Below are 22,278 nucleotides of genomic sequence, written 5' to 3'. Positions count from 1 at the left end.
ATTTATAGTCTATAACAGGTACGTGGTTGAATTTAATATCGACTTCTTTGTAGATATTGACGAATGCGAAGAATCGAAGCATACCTGCCATTCAACGGCTCAGTGCGTGAACACAGATGGTGGTTTTGAGTGCGCCTGTCCTGCTGGCTCCATCGATTGTCGCTACAGCTGCATCTTCGAGGAACGGGAGATTGCCCACGGGATCACCGTGCAGTCTAAAAATGATCCGTGTCACAGTTGTACGTGTAACAAAGGCGTGGTAACCTGCGAGAAACCGAAGTGCGACTGCAAGAAGTCGTCGACAGACAGCTGCTGTCCGCAGTGTGACTCTCGTTACACTTGCAAGCACCAGGAATTGAACGATGTGATTTTTATGCATGGAGAAAGGTAAATTATTTTAAAATGTTATCTATATTGTCTGTTTATGGTTAGATATATAATAGTTAAATTAATAAAGAGCACAGAATACAGGAATAGTTTTAAAATATAGACAAAAAGCGAATAAAAAAGTAGTAATACAATAATTACAAATTGACATATAATTGTAAAAATTCCAGGTTCAAAAGTAACGACTAAAATGGTGTTCCAACGCCTTGTCAGATATATGAAAAAATATATTCTTTTAAATTTATTATTAATTACTTCTTATTAGATATGCTTAGTACAGTCTTAATTTTCTAATCTGTTTGTTACTACAGTTCTGCTGTACTTGCATCGATACATAATCAAGGCGAGTAAGGGATTAATGTATCAGTATGTGTTTCCCAGATTAAAATAATACTAAACCACTGCAGCTAAAGTTAAGAATACAATTCTACACTATATTAGTTCGTGTGGTTTGGTTGGCTTCAATCTTTTGAATTCCTGCGTGTTGTCCAGTAGCTATTGTATTGCTTAAATCACATCGTATATACATTTTATTTCGAGGTCATCGTGCATCTCTTCGTTAGTTACGTAACGACAAATATTAGTGGCATTGGACATTTTACTGCAACCCCATATTTGAACCCGGCAAGTCCAAATTGGCTCTATGAATGGTTCTAAACCATTTTCTTTCATTTTAGGTCAATTTGATAGTATCTTCCGACTAACCAGTACAGTTACTTGATTTTGAGACTAATTTATTCTGCTGTTTATTTAACATGATATTTCCAATTTAACCTTCTAACGAAATGTATGCCAAGGTTTTTAACTAATTCTGCTTGAGGCATCGCGCTTCCGTCAAGCGATATAAGTAGGTTTTTGTCATTTCACCGCGACGCAAAATTAACATGGACAGATTTGGAAATGTTAAGCTGTATTTACCAGTCTCTAGTCCATTTGTAGATCTTATTAACTGCTATTTGTACCTTTTGTGCAGCTTTAGACATAGATGTATCTTTTGCTATGATGCCATGAACTGTGTCGTCGGCAAATGTTCCAACTACTGTTGGAATAATGGAAATACTACAGAGGATACAAAATAATGCTTTCCTTGGTTTTTAATCTTAGAATAATATTTTAACGAATGAAATAATATTAAGAGCTAGGTGTATACGAAAAGCCGACAACAAAATAATTACATTGATCAGAGTATATCAATATCTAGTTAATTATCGATTTCGAAGGTACATATGAGTTACATTCCTATATTATCATGTATCTACAATGAATAAAATAATATAGACATTAATTGAAATAGGAAACTAATAAAAAAACAAGCTAATGAGCAGAGAGTGAAATATTAGTTTCTTGCATGTATTTTAATAAGCGATATCTATTGGTGGAAATATAAACAATATAATAATTAATTAAATCTTAAATTCGATGGCTTTAACATTTTTCTAAATAACATAACAATTTTCCCTTTAGTATTATTTAGTGAATTGAGTTATTCAGTGTGTATAGATGCATGGAAAACTCAAATTATATCTTCGACATTTACTACTATGGTTGTTTGATTTGAAGAAATCTGCTACCGAAGCCTATCAAAAAATTTTAAAAACTCACGGTGATGCTGCTACTCTGATTCCCAACAGAATGATGTGTACGACAAAAAAGATGAATGCCAGAATTACTAGGTTTAAAAATTAGTTTTAAAGGATATTTATAATTTGTAGATTTATAGTTAAATATCGGTTTAAAAAGTTTAAACTAGAATTCGTATGTTGAAGCTGATGGAGCATGCTATTCATAAGCTGCACACAGCATTCGATGAACTTCAGCCGACTTTTTTCTTCAAATAGAAGTAAGAAAGTAAATCTTCTAAAACACTCTTTTTTCACACTTCGAAATGACATACTGGAAAGTTAAGTCTGTTGGTGAGGCATTAACATGAAGTTAATTACAAATGTACCCGATGCTCTTTAATATACAATAACACTCCCTGTTTATTTTATTTATATGCTTGAGAGTATTGTTGATTTCATAGTTACATCTTTAGTATTTATTAAGTTCGTTGTTTGATTAAAAATATCTATTATCGAAGTCTATTAAATATTTTTAGAAATCTATGGTGATCATATCAAACAATCAGTTGCAAGACTTATTGGACAAAACCCAGTTCAAAATACTCTCATATATTATAGCGATAATTTTAAACCCAAGAAGTTATACGTTAGATCAGGACAGTTATTCACGCTGAGACTGAAGCGGAATAATCGTGGGTATAGTTTTGCAGCGAGACTAATAGTGGTATCAGCAACGTATAGTGTACTATAACGTGGGGTAAAAGTCCCGCTACCATTTTGATTACCTATAACTTTGCTGAAAGAAAAGATATGTAAATTTGGTGTTCATAAAGGTTTACTTAGTCTTGACATTTTTTTTTTCATTACAATTGTCAAATTATATCGGCTAAAAGGTGACCGCGATTCGCTATGCAACTTTCAGCTCTTTTAAGGCCTTTTCATGATATCCTGCAACATCTGAGGCTGAATTTCTTCCATTTCATGACGAATATTGTCTTTATGATGTTGAATCGTTTGGGTTTAAAAAATCCGATAAGAAAAAGTCTGGATAAATCCGGAGATCTGGCTGACCATGCTAAATTTCCACTTCGCAAAATTAGTCTTCGTGCTGAAAAATGTTTCGTGTGAAATTAGGCATCATGCTGAAACAACATGTGCTCTAGTCCTTGCTCTTTCATTTCAACACCCTGGTCATTTTCAGAAATGATGAATACCACAACTGAAAACGCCATTGCTAATTCACACTTTTGATTTAAAAAAAACCCCATAAGAAAAAGTCTGGTGTTGTTAAATCCGGAAATATGACTGGCCATGCTAAATCGCCACTTCGCGAAATTAGTCTTCGTGGAAAAAGGTCATTCAATAGTTGAATTCTTAAACGAGCTGTGTGTGCTGTGGCCCAATGTTGCTTAAACTATATGTCCTCTAGTTCTTACTATTCCATTTCAGGCACAAGACAGTTTCGAATCATGTCTTGGTACCGTTCAGCAGTAACAGTAACTGCAACACCCTGGTCATTTTCAGAAAAATAGTGACCATTGATGCTTCCAGCATGAATACCACATCATACCGTTGTTTTTGTTTGTTTTGTAATAATATTTCATGAATTAATTGAGGATTCTGTGATACCCAAAACCGACTGTACTTTTTATTGGCGTTGCCACTGAGAAGAAATTGGGATTAATCGCTCATTATCAATTTAGACGAAAAATATTCAGTTTCACGAGACAGCTTTAGTATTGCATTACTGTACTCAATACGTTGATCACAATCTCTCGGTAGCAATTTTTGGACTAATTCAATTTTGTACGGGAACATATTCAAATCAGTTCTCAAAATTCGCTTTAAGCTGCGTGCAGCAATGTGTAACTGGGAACCATGTCTCCGAATTGATGTTTATGAAGACTCTGCAACACTATCGCGCACCAGAGACACATTTTAAGGGTTACGAGACGTCCGTTGTCTTGCAGAACGAGGCCTGTTTGCTGTCGTACCGTACTGTCGAAAATTCGCATGTAAACGATAAAATGTTGTTTTGTGAGGTACTGCACGAATATTTTTGACGCAATTTCCGCTGAGTGTCAATAAAGGAACTTTATTTTTGATAAATATTGTCACTATTTCTGCTCGTTCTTTTGGACATCTACACAACACAATGGTTAAAGCGATCAAAATGGTAGCGGGACTTTTGCCCCATCTATTATAAGCTGCTATGAAAATACAGTTTCAGTTATGTTATGGTTATAATCCATGGCGCGGAATAAATTACTAATTTTGGGATTATTACCCCCTGTATTAAGAGGGACAAAACAAAATAGAGATGATTACAATTTGTCAAGCCGTTTTTGAGTTTTAACGAGACTAGCGAACAACAATTGATTTTTATAAACAAAATACGTTGCTATACTTTGTAAAACCATTATATATTTTAATTTCCAGGTGGTCCTACCAGTGTCAAACCTGCGAGTGCTTCTATGGTGAATTGGACTGTTTTGAAATGAAATGTCCACCCCTGATATGTTCGAACCCTATTCAATCTCCCGGTGATTGTTGTCCCCATTGCGGCGACCTGTGCTCGATAGGAGGCAACTATTCCTTAGGCCTTGGTAGGAACTGCACCTTCAAAGGTGTGTTGTACCAGTCCGGATCGGATTTCCTGGACCCGCAAGACCCATGCACAACCTGCAAATGCAAGGTAAGCAACAGGAGGTAAAACGCGCGCGAGATCGGTCATGAGTTGTTATCAAATACTTTTTATTTGACGCTATTTATGACAATTACTGCTGTGGTTCAAAGGTATATCGTTAATTTTTTTTTGTTCGTTAATAATTTTAACAAGCACATTTGTTAAAACCAAAATGCAGATCTTAGAAATATACAATATATTTGTTATTATCCTTAGGAAAATATTCTGTCTGTAAGTCTATATATGTGTATTAATCAGATAGGAGGGTAGTAAACATTTTAGCCTACGAACTTTACTGGCATTACCTGCGTTTAATCGATTTAAAATACATTCAGTTACTCTGGTACTCCAATTTCTTCACACATTTAATTTAACTCGTTGTGGATTCTAGAGTGATACAGCGCTGTTTCATTTTATTACAGAAATAGTAAGAAGTTCAGCTACTTTACAAAAAGTAGGGAAGTAATTGCCTTATATGTTGTTAAATTTATAGGCTTTTCTGAGAGTTCTTGTAGAATTTTTGTACGTATTAGATTATATCTAGGAGCTTTTTACTGTTAATTTCCATTATTATCATTTATGTAACTCCTTTGACAGTATTACTCCCTTGGGATTAATGCATTTGGAATTGGGGAATTTAGAGAGTCGATAATTTTATTTCCTTTAACTTTAGATAGCGCAGGACGGGTTTATATACAGTTTTTAAGTAATCAAAGAAAATTTCAGCCTTTTATTTATTGTTACTAGCCCAATTATTGTAATTTTTTTCTGTCTTCGTCGTTCTGACTAAACCTCTACCCTTTTATTCTATCAATCCTGATCCATACATTAGATGTTTAGCGTTTTAGTCTTCTCAGATAATAAATCTATTACCATTGTATTAAGGCACGCAAATATTCTTCCTTGCTGCTATGTTTGATTGGACAATCCATAGGAGAGAATAGTATGGGCCTTCTTTTTCAACTGTTATTATTAACTTTCTATATTTACAGACTAAAAAATGACGCTAGTTCTATTTGTTTAATATCAAAACATTTAACTATTCAGCTTAATTATCAATACACGGTAACAAGCGTTTCAGTAATTTCGTAATTGTTTTACACTGATTTAAAATGCCCCTACATATTTCTTTGAGATGTGATATAAAAGCTCGTACTATCATTTTTGGAGAATGATCTGTATAGAACTAAATATGCATATAATTTTGAACGTATGTGATAATATTGCATAATGTATTGATATGTTAAATAGCGCTAGTACCTTATCAACACAACTGTTAGATAGCTGATGGCAACATGAGTTTGTTATCTTGTTGTGTGATGTTGATTTTAATTTTTCATTTTTAAGATTGCTCAAAAGTTTTATTTCATATTACATGTTAAAGCGTAATTACAATATATTACTATTTAATTAATTGTAATACTATACTGCTCTTCCTAATATATCTTCATTTATCTATATATGACATATATCATTTACATAAATATTAATACAAAGTTTTTATGTACCTTTTTATGTTTAATATAATTTGTTGAATTTAAAATGTTTAGCATATAAAGAAATATTTAATGGAATGGGAATGTATTAACAAATGTTTAATAAGTCTCTGTATTTTGGTTTTAGTAAAGTGGTTTATCTAACTTATTTGCTTGATGCATAACTATGGCTAATCGTTAGTCTCAATGTTGCTAGTCATTACATTCGATTCATATCCCATTATGTCTAACATATTAGGAACAATTACAGCCTTTTACAAAATAGTTTATTATTCGTTTAGCTTTTGAAAATGGTACTTTAAATTCAAGACATAACTCTCATCTTTATTTAAGATGTTAGCAATAAATTGAGCAAATTTTGTGGAAGGTTTTAATTAATAACCTGAACTAACAACTATGTTCGTAGCATTTTACTGAATACTAATTAACAAAACTAACTAAATAGTTGCAATGTTAACAATTTGGGTAGTAATGAACTGAGGTTAGTGGCCGAAGCCAGGTAAGTACGGGACATATATATAAGTGACAGGAGCGAACTTATATATTTGATAAATGTTGGCAGTAATACGCTTTATTTTATAAAACTTTCTTTTTCCATTTCATAAAAGATATGTCATTAGAAAGTGTTTTGGGTTCAATAATATGTTCATTAAATAATATAGTGCTGAAATATTAATAAATTACAGTGAAGTCTGTAATGTTAATTGAATAAATATAGCGATAAAAGTGTAAATTTAACATTTTAAATTAATATAATATGTATATGTATGACATCAGTATTGGTTGGTTATTCCTTTGACTCTAATTACTGAATATCCAATTTCTAGAATAATATGTAGAGAATTTTATGCTATATCACTCTTCTAGTCTCACAATTATATAATGCTGCATAACGAGCTTGAATATAATATTTCAAAACGTTTCATAAATTGGTCAATGGAATAGAATTAATGTTTTGAGAGTGTCTAATTATAACATTGTGTATTTCAATATGATTTAAGGTAAATATAACTGATGTTTATTTACAAATCAATTACCCATCAGAACCAATTAATTAAAAATATCTGATATATGACTATATAACATAAGTCAAAATATAATAAACTAAATATATGTATTATTCTTTATATATATTTATGTTAGTACTTTGGTAGACGAACCAATCTTTGCTTTTACCATAAATAAATACAAAAAAAATAAAAATTCTCTATTTTAACTCAAACACTCATCAGAAGAGCCAAGAAAAATTGTCGTCAGTTACCGTTTCCTAACCATTATTTCCGCAATCCAACATTTGAGCTTTTCAGCGCGCTTCGATTTTATTTCTATTATTCATCTTATATTTCACAGTAAAAAAAAGGTTTTGTGTAACCAACGGAAAGAAAAGATAATTGAAAAAATTTAACTGGGGTTTATCAAGGCAAATGACCTAAATTAACATAATCGATTCGTGGATGGTGATTGTACCTAAAGTGGTAATTTTAAGAAGAATACTAGAACTTTTATAGAATTGTAGAGAGTGAGTATTCCAAACACATTAACCTTGAAATATGGTAGGGTATTGAAGAACATTAAGTAAAAATATTATCAGCATAACACTTAGCAAGACAGTTAATAAATGTAGGTAATCACTCTAAAGATGAAGTAATAATAGTACAATCGGCACTTGGAAACTGAACTGCACATGACTTCATTGAAGTCATAGCATACTAAAAAAATTCTTGTGATAATTTTAAGATACAGAGGCAAATGTATTTGACAGGGCTACAAAAATATTAATTTTAGATAGCTGAACAAATTTATTACAGACTCATATACACAATAAACAAAATATATTAGGCCCAAACTCAAATGCTATCAACAGTGTTATTTACTCCAACACAAAAAAGTTTAAATTATATACATTTGATGATGCAGCTCTAAGTTGTTTCAAATTAGCTTTTAATATTCAATTAGTTTGCAAAATCTACCTTTAGACTAATTTTTACATATCAAGTTTTCTTATGAGTAATTCAACTAGATACCTGCTTAGTATCGTGTACTTTGCTTGACTTCAATGACAAAATTTAGTTCATATATTATCTGTATGTAAGTAAGTCCCCAGCCTGACATATAGATAGCGCTACTAGAATTAAATCCATATGTTTTTTAGTTAGCCTTAACCCTCAAAAGATACGTGTATAAATTTGGCTTGATGCCGAGTTTCTGGACACTTCCCCTGGAAAATCAACCATCAAGGATTGGTATTATAAGCTTAGACGTGATGAAATGAGCACCGAAGATGGTGAACGCAGTGGACACCCAAAAGAGGCTTTTACCCACGAAAACATTTAAAAAATCTACAAAAATGATTTTGAATTACAGTAAAATGAAACTGAATGAAATAGCAGAGACCCTAAAAATATCAACTGAAGGTGTACATCATATCATTCACGAATATTTGGGTATGAGAAAGCTCTGCGCAAAGTGGGTGCCGCGCGAGCTCACTTTTAACCAAAAACAACGACGACGTGATGATTCGGAGCAGTGTTTGAAGATGATCAAGCCTAATAAACCCGAGTTTTAGCTTCGATTCACTCCAAAGTCCAATCGACAGTTATCCGAATGGACTGCACACAATGAATCCGCACCAAAGCGTCGGAAAACGCAACAGTCGGCTGGTAAGGTTTTGGCGTCTATATTTTGGGATACGCATGGAATAACTTTCATTGACTACCTTGAAAAACGAAGGACCGTCACAGCTACTATTACATAGCGTTATTGGACTATTTGATGGACGAAATCGCTGAAAAATGACCTCATTTAAAGAAAAAGAAAGTTCTGCTTCACCAAGACAATGCACCGTGTTACAGTTCAGTGAAAACGATGGAAAAAATCCATGAATTGGGCTTCGAATTGCTTTCCCATCCACCGTATTCCCTAGATCAGCCCCCCAACGACTACTTCCTGTTCTCGGATCTCAAAAAATATTCGCTGGGAAGAAATTTTCGTCGAATGAAGAGGTGATAGCCGAAACTGATGCTTATTTTGAAGCAATGGACAAATCGTACTACAAAAATGGTATCGAAAAGTTGGAGAATCGCTATAATCAGTGTATCACCCTTGAAGGAAATTATGTTAAATAAAAAACTAATTTTGCCAAAAAAATGTGTTTTACTATGGTAGGCTGGGGACTTTTCAATTGTTATTGTTCGCAATGTCTGAAACTTCTGCCATAACATACGCATCAGGCTGTAAAAATTTGATAAAATCACATTGTTCAATTAAATATATGTCACTTACCCTTAACCTGGTGCAGTCCAACCCATTTAACTATTTGATTTACAAGAAACCTGATATTTGATATTGGACTTATGTTACTTAGGGATTACCTAACTTTTTACACTTGTTAATTACCTTAGGGGCCCTGACACCATTGATACATGATATACTATTTAATCATAATACAAGATTATTAAAATAATGTAGAAATAAGACCTGTACCCATTCAAACCGTCCAGTGCGACCAAAACAACTACACCTCCTGCAGATTTGGAGCGCGCTTTAATTTCGGGCAAAGTAAATTAAAAAATAGTCATTTTTTTTGTTATGAAAATTGATTCAACATATTTTTTGATGCTTTCAATTTGGCTACAGCTATTAAAGAAGCAATGCTTTTAACTACTTCGATGTTATTTTTAATGTATATAACCACAATATGTGATGTATAAGCTCTCAAAACCAAAAAAATTATATATAGTCTCTCCAATAAAACATCCGATGCACGTTACCGAAATTTATAATGCAACGTTGCCGCTTCGAATTTAAATTTTCATTTATTTTAACTGTGACAACAAAATACCAATGTAAATAAAATAATGAAACAAAGATAACGTTTTAAAATATAATGTATTTTAACATTATAGTACATCTAACGCATATTTATTGAAGTATGTAAACTACAGGCAATTAAACGGCCATAATAGTTTGTGGGTTAGAGTTGCCTTATTATATTTATATTGACAAATGACAACGGTGTCGAGCAGTACCAACACAAATCGAATTTTATAGACCGATTTAGTTACATGTTCAAACGCACCAGACTGCATTCTGTCGCTTTCTAACAAGAATAATGCTAACACGTAAAGAGAAAGAGAAATGGTCTGAGTTTAAAACTGAATTTGGTAATGTGTTCGACGGTGTTGATGACGTGCATTAGCTATTTTATTGAAAGGACTATATAGTGTCTGCTCTCATATAAACTATGCTAATTATTCAGATATTATTGCAATTAACAACATATGTCTTAATCATAGTTTACCAACGAGATAGAAACAGTTAAGCAGGATCATAAATGGTGTAAGTAAAAATCGCCCGCATTTATTGAAGGAAATATTATTTTCCCTCAAAACAATGCAGGTATGCACTGTTGCTTCCTCATCAAGTATATTTATCAGATTTAATAGTCAATATGAGTGCTCAGAATCATGCGTCGTAAAATATATTTTCTATATAAAATATTTTTTGTTCGCAAACTTCCAAAAGTCTTCTTCAATAACTTTCGGTTACTGTCTGTTATTTGAACTGTTAACTATTTCATTCAATTTTATTTTAAATGTAAAAAATTAGTTTGTATCTCGTCATCTGATTGATTTCTTGATGACAGATGCTTGAAATATATTTATCGGCGGATGCATGAAACTAATACTGATAAGTATATCAAATTATTGTTAAAATTGTTGCCGGAGATACAAATTTTGAATGTTAAATGTTGCTTCGAAAGTACAGGTCTGATAGGCGCTATTATATTCGAATGTTGGAGGATAATTACCACTGAAATGTATAATTTTAAACCATAATTTCTTATTGAATCGAATTGAAAATGTTTGACTTAATTATTAATAAGCGTAATTTAAACTAAGCACAAATGAGGAATTTATGAGGATATTTTCTTGGAGATGGAATTATATAAAAATTTATTACTCTAGTTTAGGTTAATTGATATAGGTTGCCAGTTACTGTATATATACTTTCTACGAGCTCAATTACAGGGTTGAATATAGAAGTGTAATATTCAGACGAACATAGTTGTTAGTCCATTTAGATAGCTGCATAGTGCATCGTTTTTGCGTGTTAAATTTGGTGCAGATGGCCAAGGTTGGCTACTAATCGCTAGGCATAGGCTAGCAAACTAACAATTAACACTCCATTCCCTTACAGGTGCCGTTCTGCGCAGAATTGGTGAGCAATACCGCGTGTTGTGTACATCGGTAATCACATCACTCTGTTACACACTCTCTGACATTACACACCTCTAGTAGTGCCTGACCTAAGACAAGACCTATCGACAAAGATGGTCGTGGTCAAATTTTAATGAGTCTTTTTGTTCTTGTTCTCTCAACACTCGGCGATTTTTAAATATACACGACAGCCTTAAAAAATTTGAATTATCAGTTATATAATCATGTTCCAATTTTTTCATTGTTTTTTCTAAAATATATGGATTCTTTTGGCTGAAAAAATATATACTGATCGACTATAATTATTGCGACATATACTCTGTGTTATTATCCTTCTTTTTCTTATCTATTTGGTAGGACTTGTTGGTACTATTTGATTATTTGTTAGTTTTTAGTTTTTTTCAATAATTGCTTTTCTAAATTTTATGATCATTGACAATATGTATATAAAGTTATCCAGGTTAAAGCATAATTATGTAGACACCATTAATATCAGGTGGTAAAATAAGTAATGTATTGTATTGTTTATAAAATTAAACTTGCAAATTAGAGTTGGAATCCACAGAAAATCTTATTATGTGAATACTTCCTTTCTTTTCATACTCAGTTAAGAAAAAAATCCTTTTAAAATATGGCAAATGTTTTGCTTTTGAGACGAATAAACTTAACAAAAGGAAGCTTTTCCTTGAAGTAATTATTGATATGAAACTGTTCTTATATATATTGGTTTTATTAGATTTTGTGTCCACATTTTCAACATTTTGAAAGAAAATAAATAGTTAACAAAAAATAACTAACAACGGCTAGACGACAGCTTTAATAAAGTACCAATGTGTAAATTTGAGAAATATTTCAGCCTCAAGAAGTTCCCTATACTTGGGTAGTCCAATCACTAGTTTTTAGGAAATTTGTTGCCTTTTAGCGTTATCTCAAGATGCATTTAATAATCATGAAATAAAAATTCATCCAATTTACAATAATAAAACACACAGTATTCTATATTTTTCATATTCCCTTTTAAACTAATGATATTTTTAAAATGAATTAATGGTTCATAAATGTGTCTTTCATAGTAGTTTTTTTTTACTTAAAATTACAAATGAAAAACAAAATATTTCATTATTGTATCGTTTATATTTAAGATCCACCGGTGTTGCAGAATATCGAGAACGTTTTATTGCCATATGCCTGATTAGTCCTATATTGGTCGTATTTTTGAATTTTTAAGTCGCCAAATGAGATCCTAGACGTTATCTTTTATTAAATATCAATTATCTTTAAGTAATCAATTCGATCGTCTAGGCTTTTATTTTGATGACAAACTTTAAAACACTAACCGTAGACACTATATACTTACCTAACTTCACAATTAGCATGTAATGTGTATGCTATTAAATAATTTAGTGAGTTTTATCAACAAACAACAAAATTTTAACCTGAATTTCAATTAATTTTCGTGCAATTTACTTAAGTCTTGGTTTATATTTATATTAATTGATCAACTATAGAAAAGAGAATTGTGTTCAACGTTTAATTTTAGTAATTAAGTAGTTTTTATTTTGTAGATACATATCTACAAACACCAAGTAATAATAGCAATATCTTATTTATTATTATTAGGTTTGAAGCAGATTTAAAAGAAAAAATAATACTGTTTTATAAAATATTATTATTACACTATTGTTGCAACAAATATAAAATAATATTTATATAAATACATTTTGGAATGTTTTTAATATAATAAATAATAGAACTTGTTAGTAATTTTGTAATGCAATTTGTTTAATCTATTAAATAAAAATAATATGTGTTTTTCATAAAAAATCAAGTAAACAATTATATAAGGTTAAAAGAAGTTAGGTAGGTGGCATAAAAATGTTACGACCAAAATGTATTTTGGGTTGCCTGCCGTTTCGGTTGTAGCGTTCGAACAACATTTACACTCTGAACAAACCACACAGTGAATGACGAACATTAAGAGCACTTCTATAGATGTGTACTGCTATGAATATTTAGCATGCTTCCTAGATCTAGAGACATAGCTATTTTTTGGTTCCTTTAGTTTCTTCTATTTTCTAGATAGGTTTTGCTTGGTGCTCTTCTTATTTTCGTTTAATTCTATTTGATTTCGGTTACTTGTTTTGGTTGTAGAGATAGTGTCGGATCGTTACATTCCTTACAGATATTCGATCGATGTTTTTACTGTTTACCAAAATTTATGTCGTGTTGCCCGTGACGGTGGGACCGTTTTCAGCATGAATAAAACAATTGAAGACCGTTGGATCGGACGCACCCGAATTTAAAGCACGTTTATTCACTTTCTTTTAGGTTTGGATCGATGTGAAATGATGATTAATTACTTTTTAATTGTTTCATACGAAATTTAGGTATTTACTTCTAGATATAATAGAAGAATCGATATGAAAACGCATAAAAATTATTTAAATAAGCATTTAACAAAGATAAATTAGTTCAAAAAGAAGTAATAGTTGTAAAAAAATGAAACAGCGAATAAATAACCTAACAAAAATTATAACAATGCCATATCTTAATTTAACTCAACGTAGCTGGTGTATTTTATTTTATATACAAATTAATTTCCTATACAATGACATATAATAGAAGAATCGATATGAAAACGCATAAAAATTATTTAAATAAGCATTTAACAAAGATAAATTAGTTCAAAAAAAGTAATAGTTGTAAAAAAATGAAACAGCGAATAAATAACCTAACAAAAATTATAACAATGCCATATCTTAATTTAACTCAACGTAGCTGGTGTATTTTATTTTATATACAAATTAATTTCCTATACAATGACACCCCAAGCATATTTACCACCTTTTCGTCGTGAATTTAATTGTGAGGAACTTAATTATGCCTTTATTATGAGGAATTTCTGTCTAACTACCAGGCTCAATTAACATATTTTGTATCGGACAATGGTGTATCAGAAACAACCAAATACTTCAAAAATAATCTCAAAAAAAACTTGACTAACTATATAATATACATGAGATGAAAGTATTTTTCTTCTTACTTGACAGTTTAATTGTATCACTTAATTTTTTTATATTTTAATTTTACCTAACTACATTTTACCTGCATATTTTCTAGTCAGTTTTGCGTCTATTTTTATTCACCTAAACTAAATATTTTGATTTTTAAACACGACAATAGTTGTAAAGATAGTTTAGTGTAAGTATGTAACCTATTTAGGAATTCTTTCAGTACCACATTTGCTCAACATAATCAAATAAAAACAGTCCAGCAACATCAAATACTGTGTTTTCAGATTCTCACAGTGAAAACGAGCTTCATCAAAAAAGTTCAATTTGTTGTTGTGCATATTTGTAGCATCCGAGGTTTGTTTCAGACTTTATAATATGCTATATAATTTTTAACACACCAAAATATTAATACGTATAGTTTAGTTAGTTATCATTTTCTGGTGAGTACTTCCATCAAATCTGATTTGTTTATTTGGTATGATTAAGTTTTTTTCTACGAATAGCTAAATAGTTATATATTTTACCCTTTCGTTAATAAAGATTCTCTATTAAATGAGTCTTTTGCAATTGTACATTTTATAAGTGATAGATTTATATGCCTGGGTACTCATAAATACCATTAATTATGGTTTTTACAATATATATGTGATAACATTTGCAACAAACATAATTCATCAAGTTTAACATACAAATAATAGTTTCCATATTTACAGAGCGAAGATTTTAGCACATAAAATAAAATAATAAATATCAAATGCAGTTGTAAAAGTAAAAAAACATCGGATAAAACCCAGATAATGCACGTGTAATATAACCGAAGTGCTTCCCTTTTGTTGAACAAAATATGTTAAACAACCAAGTCTAACTGTTAAGTTCGACGATTTTGACATTTTTTTTGCAAAAACTAATAGTTTTCTATTAAATATTATTGAGTTGTTCAATGTATACAGAGTCTAATCATGGAACGTTCAAAATTATTTTTTATTTGATTTGAATAAAGCTATTTCCAAATACTTTTAGACGCATATGTTGATGTTGCTCTATGTGTGCGAATAAAAGTTCCAAGCAATTAATTGGAATACTTGTTAGGCGAAAACCCAGTTCAAAATCTCAAAGAGCTTTTAGAAAATTTAGCAGTTGATTTCAAATGTTTTATATGCAATGGGAAAGACAAAAATAAGGGAGACTGCCTAATAAACGAATTGACTAAAAATGCCATTAGGAGCCTTGTAAATATTGCGGATTTATTGCTTAATTTTACTTACTTAAACGTAAGATGTAATGCGAGCGAAAAAAGTTCCAAAAAAGACCAGCACTAGTGAGTAATAGATTTTTGTTACATTATTTTATTTGCATTAGAATGTTGTAATATATAAAAGCTAGTATGATCTAAAAATCAAAATTAAAAATAGTGTGGCGTTTTGACGTCCTAAATTGAGATGAATTTAGTTAGTTGCTACTTTGGATAGACTATAAAATGATATTCTTGAATGACAACATTCTTGTTATAACATTTTCAAAAGTTATGAGGGATACGGTGTTACAACTCCACTAGTAATTTTTATGCATTCAGCGAACTAAATGATCACAGTACATTATCATACAAGCATCTAATATATTTTTGAGCATAGGTAATGTTATGCATTTAATGAGAGAAAATTGTTTGGTCTACTATATGATGTCGGAGATATTTGAACGTATTACTGGTTGATACTTTCGGCTACATTTTGTGCTTAATGTACTATATTGTTGGTTCGTATTTGTTGTGATATTCGTTCTAATTTTCCCAATGATCCACTAAATACCGTCAAAGTCACTATTCTAAGCTTTTGGACTTGGTCATCAATATCGAGTTTAGCCAATTTGATATATTTATTAACTAAATTATATATTTGTATGTTATTTTTCATTAAAAAATATTACACGACAGGTTGTTCAATAAAACAATTTCATTTAATGTAATATTGTATCTTTCGTATGAAGAAGAAACAAAAATTCACTGTTGATTAAATAAGACACAGCAAAGTGTGTTTACAATAGGTGAAATATATGTCTTGATGAAAATATTATAATGCATGATTAAGTCGTTCAATTTATCGGAAAGATATGTTGTTCTCTGTATTATCTAGATCGATGGAGTAGGCTCTATCTAGAGAACGAATTCTTTTGATTAAAATTTGTTTCTAATCATATAATGAAGTAAGTTTGCACAAAGTTAGAATCCTTAAATTTCCTTAAAAAATTTAACGAAAATTATCTAACAAAAAAAAAAGAATAATATTTATGCATTTATTAAAGCATCAAGAAAGATATTTAAAGATACCTTTTCATGTCTATATATATTTTAATTCAATGACTAAAGTGACTGAGTTATATTTTTAGTAAGAGATGTTTGAACTTTTCGTCACCTAGTGGTAAAGAAAACTGACAAATTTTAACCTAGTTTATAACATCACACAAAGGTTGATATTAACTGATACGGCAAATCATCATTTCACATGCGATTCTATTTATTTGCAAATATCACGCACAGTTTTATTTTGGCCGGTTGACGGACGCCTGAATACTAATCATATTAATCTGTGTGTTCGCAGGATGGGGAACTATGCTGCAATTTTAACTATCATTGCGGCAACTCTCCTCCACAACCGATGGGCTATGACGGACTGGTGGTATCGAACAGGGACAGCCGTCGTTCATCTCTTCCGGCAAGCAGTCCATCTGATATCCAATCGGCACGTCAGATGTCCAGTATGGCTTCAAATGGTCGCGCCGCTCAACGTCTTCGTCAATCGAATAGTGCATCTGGCGGCGGTAGTACTGTTAGTGGTAAAAAGAGACGGCAAAACGCCCAAACCCTTCCCCCAGGCGACTGAACCCCCGGTTGTTAGATACAGTGCTTCGGACGTTTTTTAGCAGGAGTTCACTTCGATCGTCTGCTACGCGTTGGTCAATTTTGGTGTTTGTTATTAACAAAATTACATGGAAAATAAGTCTGACTGTGTGTACCAATACCCTTAGGAACTGTTAGCTAATATTCTGATTTCTCCGGCGTCCATGTCGCGCCATGTTAAGTGTAATAATTTTCCCCTTTTTTCTCTCGGTTAGTTGCTATTTTATACGATGTTTGTAAAGTACTAGTTCCTAAATGTGTACTATTCTTCCTTTACCCTGCTTACCTAATCCCCCTTGCTCCCCATCCTCTATTATATAACGTATATTTAATTACCGTGGGACTTAAGCAACGATCAAAAATTGATGTACTTAATTTCAGTTAAATTATGTTTTATTAATTATTAGATGAACTGAAATTTATTCTTTTTTTTAATTAAAATGTTCCTTGCTACCTAACATAGTACTATATTTTTGCGGTATTGTTACTTTAATTATATATTTAATATTGTTATGATGATGTTATGTTTAATAGGAATTGCTTCCCAACAACTAGGATTGAATAACAGATTACAATTTACTAGTATTTTAATAATCAAGAAATAAACCAACGAAAAAGATTAATCTGCTTCTCATTTTTAATGATCAATTCAAGCCTGTATACATTTATTATAGTTTTAACATAATTCATTTTAACTATATATAGTAACTAAAAATAAGTTTTCAAACAATTCATAAACATTGTTAAAGCCGAATAGGGCATCTAAGCAGCATTTATCAATTTATTTGTTTAACAATTTGTCTATTGAGAGACAATTCCTAAGAGAAAATATCTTCAACCTAATATGTTTATTGAATCTTTATTCTTAGTAAATCAATATAGTACTATAGTTATCTACATATTTTAATATCTGTATATCTAGAATAATTCGTATTATTATTATTTTACAACGAATTTTTGCCTAATTGCAAAGGAACACAATGAATTCGCTTTACTTTTATCAAAATTTTATAAAAAGTATGTCTGACTACATACCTAACTGCTGCTTTTTTAGTGACAATGCTCTTTAAACTTAAGGGTGTCATTTTATTTTTTACTTTTTACTTCGTTAGGTATTATTTTATACGATGTTTATAAAGTACTAGTTCCTTCTGTATGTATATCCTTATATCTATAATCTCCCTAATCATCCTGATCCTGATATAAGTTCGTGTATATTTAATGACTCTAGGACTCTAGGAATATGAGTGTTGGACTATGAGGGAAGCTCGGATGATATCATCTGATCAGCTCCCGTTAAAAAAATATCTTGCGACATATTTATTGTATAATAATGAATATTTTAATGTGCATACATGTTCTTTGGCTTTAAACGGTTTTTTACTACTAGTCTATTTAACGATAACAAGTAGCATTACTGACTTTTGATGAACAATTGTTACTAGTTAAAACCGCAGTATCATCAAGTATCACTTCCAAACGCTGTTTTTGTTAAGTAGACTACAATTAACTGATCCTAAAATGAATTAAATGTGTTCTTCAAGAGATCCTGTTGGATTGGCCTTTAATTTCTCATCTTTGCTTATGATAGTGACAATATTTGTGGTGTTTTCATTAGTCGGTGCTATCACCAGCCATCAGCAACCTTTTGCCTCTACGGTCAATGTTTAGAATAACCCGCATTGTAGCTTAAAATTGGGCAAAAGTCATCCAGAGACGGCAACAGGTGGTGGATGGCCATAAAAAACGGGCGACGAAGGTTTTTTTTTTAAAGATGTTGTGACCTCGTCGTCGAGATAGCTGGATTATATTTACACATATTCTAGTTGAACGCGCGACGGTAGACGGTATTTGTCTTTTTTATTGTATCGAGGATATCCTCTGATGACGTACGATTCAATTTTGGGTAACTAACACAGCAAGAGGATTTTTGTGTTTAATATATTCGAGGGCATAGCTAGATGTAACAATATTATTGCAATATAGGAATTGTGATATCATAATTATGAGACTAAATAATAGATAATTATTTTGTTCCATTTTACTATTAGTTCCTGAGATATGCGAACGTGAATTTATTTAATTTATACGTATTACTGTTAAGGGTAATAATGCTTGGATGTTATCTTATTGGTTTATTTCACCCCATTTTTTCAGTTCCACAATCGCTAGTTTTATTTTAGGTGTTAGTTAAGATTTATTACTGTTTATATTCGTATGTGTAGGCTTAGATATATAAATATATATATATATACTTATACAGTTGAAGTGGTATTAGTACCATGTAGATGTTGGGTCTGGTCGTAATTTCAACCCGACAAGGACGAAAGGGTTCGACGAACGCCTCCATCGCGTTGTACATAATAGAAGAGAGTCGGGCTGAACTTAGGACCAGATTTCAAACGACCTAAACTAACAACGCATCGGCGCTCCTCGTCAGGGGTCGCTGCTGATGTCCTCTAATGCTATAATGAAACTTTTAGAAATACTTTTTTACGACAACTACTTGAAATATAGGGATTTAAATGAAAGAAAAAAAACAGCTAACTATATATTAATATTTTTTTATATGCGTAAGAGTTCAGTTGTTTTGTAAACGAGGTGGTGGCGAGAGTTGGAAGGGACACGTCGAGAGCCCCACCGTTACACGTTAAATTGTCGGACAACGATAGAAGAAACGTAAAAATAAATAGGGATCTGAGCTGTTATTGAACGAAACACGATAGAGAAAGTGTTGAAAAGGGAGAGGGAGACACACACGGAACACACAAAGTAAATCTAAATTTTAGAAGCTATAGAAAACTATAATGATTTATCCAGTTACTGTTTACTAAATGAGTAGTGGAAACTATTTGTCAAAAGATATAAACAAACTAAAAAAATTGTATATTTAACGCTGAACAACGAAAGATATATCCTGTTTGGCTCTGTAGGTAGTAAAATTGTAATTTGTACTATTGTAAATTTGTTTACATACTTAATTTATTGCTCATTAACTATAATTTTTTACCAAAGAGGATAAATATTGTTGTATAAATATATGAGCTAAATAACGATTAGTCACTATCTCTACGTAGATGATTTAGCGCAAAAAAAATGTAGAAATCACTGATATGACACACATAATAGTCAGTACTTATTGCCCTTTCTTTCTGTGCTTCGTCCATTGAATAAGCGAGAAGATCCAGCGTTCGAGAGCGATATTCCATACTTGCTTTTCGGGAACATATCAAATCATGAATAAGAGAATCAAAATCCTGTATTGCTGTAGTGTAACGAAACAAAACGAAAATGTTTTCTCGACTTATTCAATTCGGACGAAGAATCAATTTATACACGCATGATTTTTAACATATGAATAACAATAAGAAATGTACTTATCGATAAATAGTACGGTTTGTAAGTTACAGAACAATAATTTGCATTTTCTTTTTTAATTATTAAGGTATTATTTAAGTTGTAGTTGTTAAATTACGATTTGTGTACATTTTGTGATTCTATTTATTATCATTTTATTGTTGTACAAAAATCCCTAATACATATTTGTTTTTTTTAATGTGTGCCAACCCATCATTAAAAAAATAAATTTAATATATCGATTGATTGTTTCATTTTACGATGGTTATTGGCTGAGTTTGAATTTAATTTATTGTTTAATTGAAGCAATTTATGGTATTTAATGTACCACGGACAGGTGAAAATTACCCAACTTTTAACTAAGATGTATTGTTTTAACCAATTTGTAAAAGAATATTGAATTTATTGAGTACATCAGGTGGCAACTTGACATTCACTGCCATCTTATTAACCGCTTTTAACAATTTGAATAGGATATGATATTGGATTCTTCAATTATACCGTGAAAATAGTTTTACTATGCTCAATAAAGAACCAACAATGAAATATATGGCATAACATCCAAGAATCACATAGCTAGTTCAAATAATAATGAATGAAATGATAATAAAGGCAGAGAATTATAAATCCGACAACATCAAAGGAAATTGTTACTGAAATTCATTTCAAAAAGGTTTAAAGATACGATCTAAACTTAAATTAGTACTTAAACATCTGCCAAGAATAAGTCTAATAAAATTTGCACTTTTATTTAACACAAATCATTCAGGCTCACCAATTTTGAATTCTGGAAAACTCTATATAAAAGAAAAATTTTAGCTCTTTTTCTAGACGTGAACCAAGCCCTTAATATAATATGACATTTTCTAATCCTATGATTCTCTAATCCTACATTTATAATCGTCATTTCAGAATAAGATACCCTGATCAAAAATCCCTAATACATATTTTTTTTTTTAATGTGTGCCAACCCATTAAAAAATAAATTGAATATATTCATAGATTGTTTCATTTTACGATGGTTATTGGTTGAGATTTAATTTAATTTCTTGTTTAATTGAAACAATTTATGGTATTTAATATACCAACGACGGGTGAAAATAATCCAACTTTTAACTAAATTTGTAAAAGAATATTGAATTTATTGAGTACATCAAGTGGCAACTTGACATTCACAGCCATCTATTAACCGCTTTTAACAATTTGAATAGTATATGATATTGGATTGTTTAGTTATACCGTGAAAATAGTTGTACTATGCTCAATAAAGAACCAACAAAGAAATATATGGTATAGCATCCAAGAATCATATAGCTAGTTCAAATAATAATGAATGAAATGATAATAATAACAGAGTTATAAATCCGACAACTCCAAAAGAAATTGTTAATGAAATTCATTTCAAAAAGATTTAGAGATACTATCTAAACTTAAATCAGTATTTAAATATCTGCCAAGTATAAGTCTAATAAAATTTGCATTTTTATTCGACACAACTAATTCAGGCTTACCAATTTTGAATTCTGGAAAACTCTATATAAAAGAAAATGTGTTTCTAGACGTGAACTAAGCCCTTAATATGGTATGACATATTATGACATATTCTAATCCTATGATTCTCTAATCCTACATTTATAATCATCATTACATAATAAGATACGGTG

General features: G+C 31.0%; 1 protein-coding gene across 5 annotated transcripts in view; it reads left to right on the top strand.

Annotated features, from left to right (window-relative positions):
- Positions 1-20,856, top strand: part of LOC143191351 (protein kinase C-binding protein NELL1) — a 204,292-nt gene extending 183,436 nt beyond the window's left edge. For 2 of the 5 annotated variants that reach the window (XM_076396311.1, XM_076396308.1), the window contains 4 exons: positions 54-387; positions 4,389-4,644; positions 11,331-11,380; positions 16,959-17,415. In XM_076396311.1, the coding sequence (XP_076252426.1) occupies positions 54-387; positions 4,389-4,644; positions 11,331-11,380; positions 16,959-17,280 (962 nt within the window). In that variant the 3' untranslated portion in view covers positions 17,281-17,415. Of the gene's footprint in view, positions 1-53; positions 388-4,388; positions 4,645-11,330; positions 11,381-16,958 lie in introns of all 5 variants that reach the window. The other 3 variants (XM_076396306.1, XM_076396310.1, XM_076396307.1) reach the window with 3 other exon arrangements.
- Positions 20,857-22,278: the final 1,422 nt, after the last annotated feature.

This window comes from Rhynchophorus ferrugineus, unplaced genomic scaffold, assembly GCF_030347505.1.
Source record: "Rhynchophorus ferrugineus isolate W39M unplaced genomic scaffold, kcgeb_rfMv2 rfM2, whole genome shotgun sequence".
Lineage (NCBI taxonomy): Eukaryota > Metazoa > Arthropoda > Insecta > Coleoptera > Curculionidae > Rhynchophorus > Rhynchophorus ferrugineus.
Note: the sequence above shows the minus strand (reverse complement) of the source record. Positions and strands in the feature narration are given on the sequence as shown.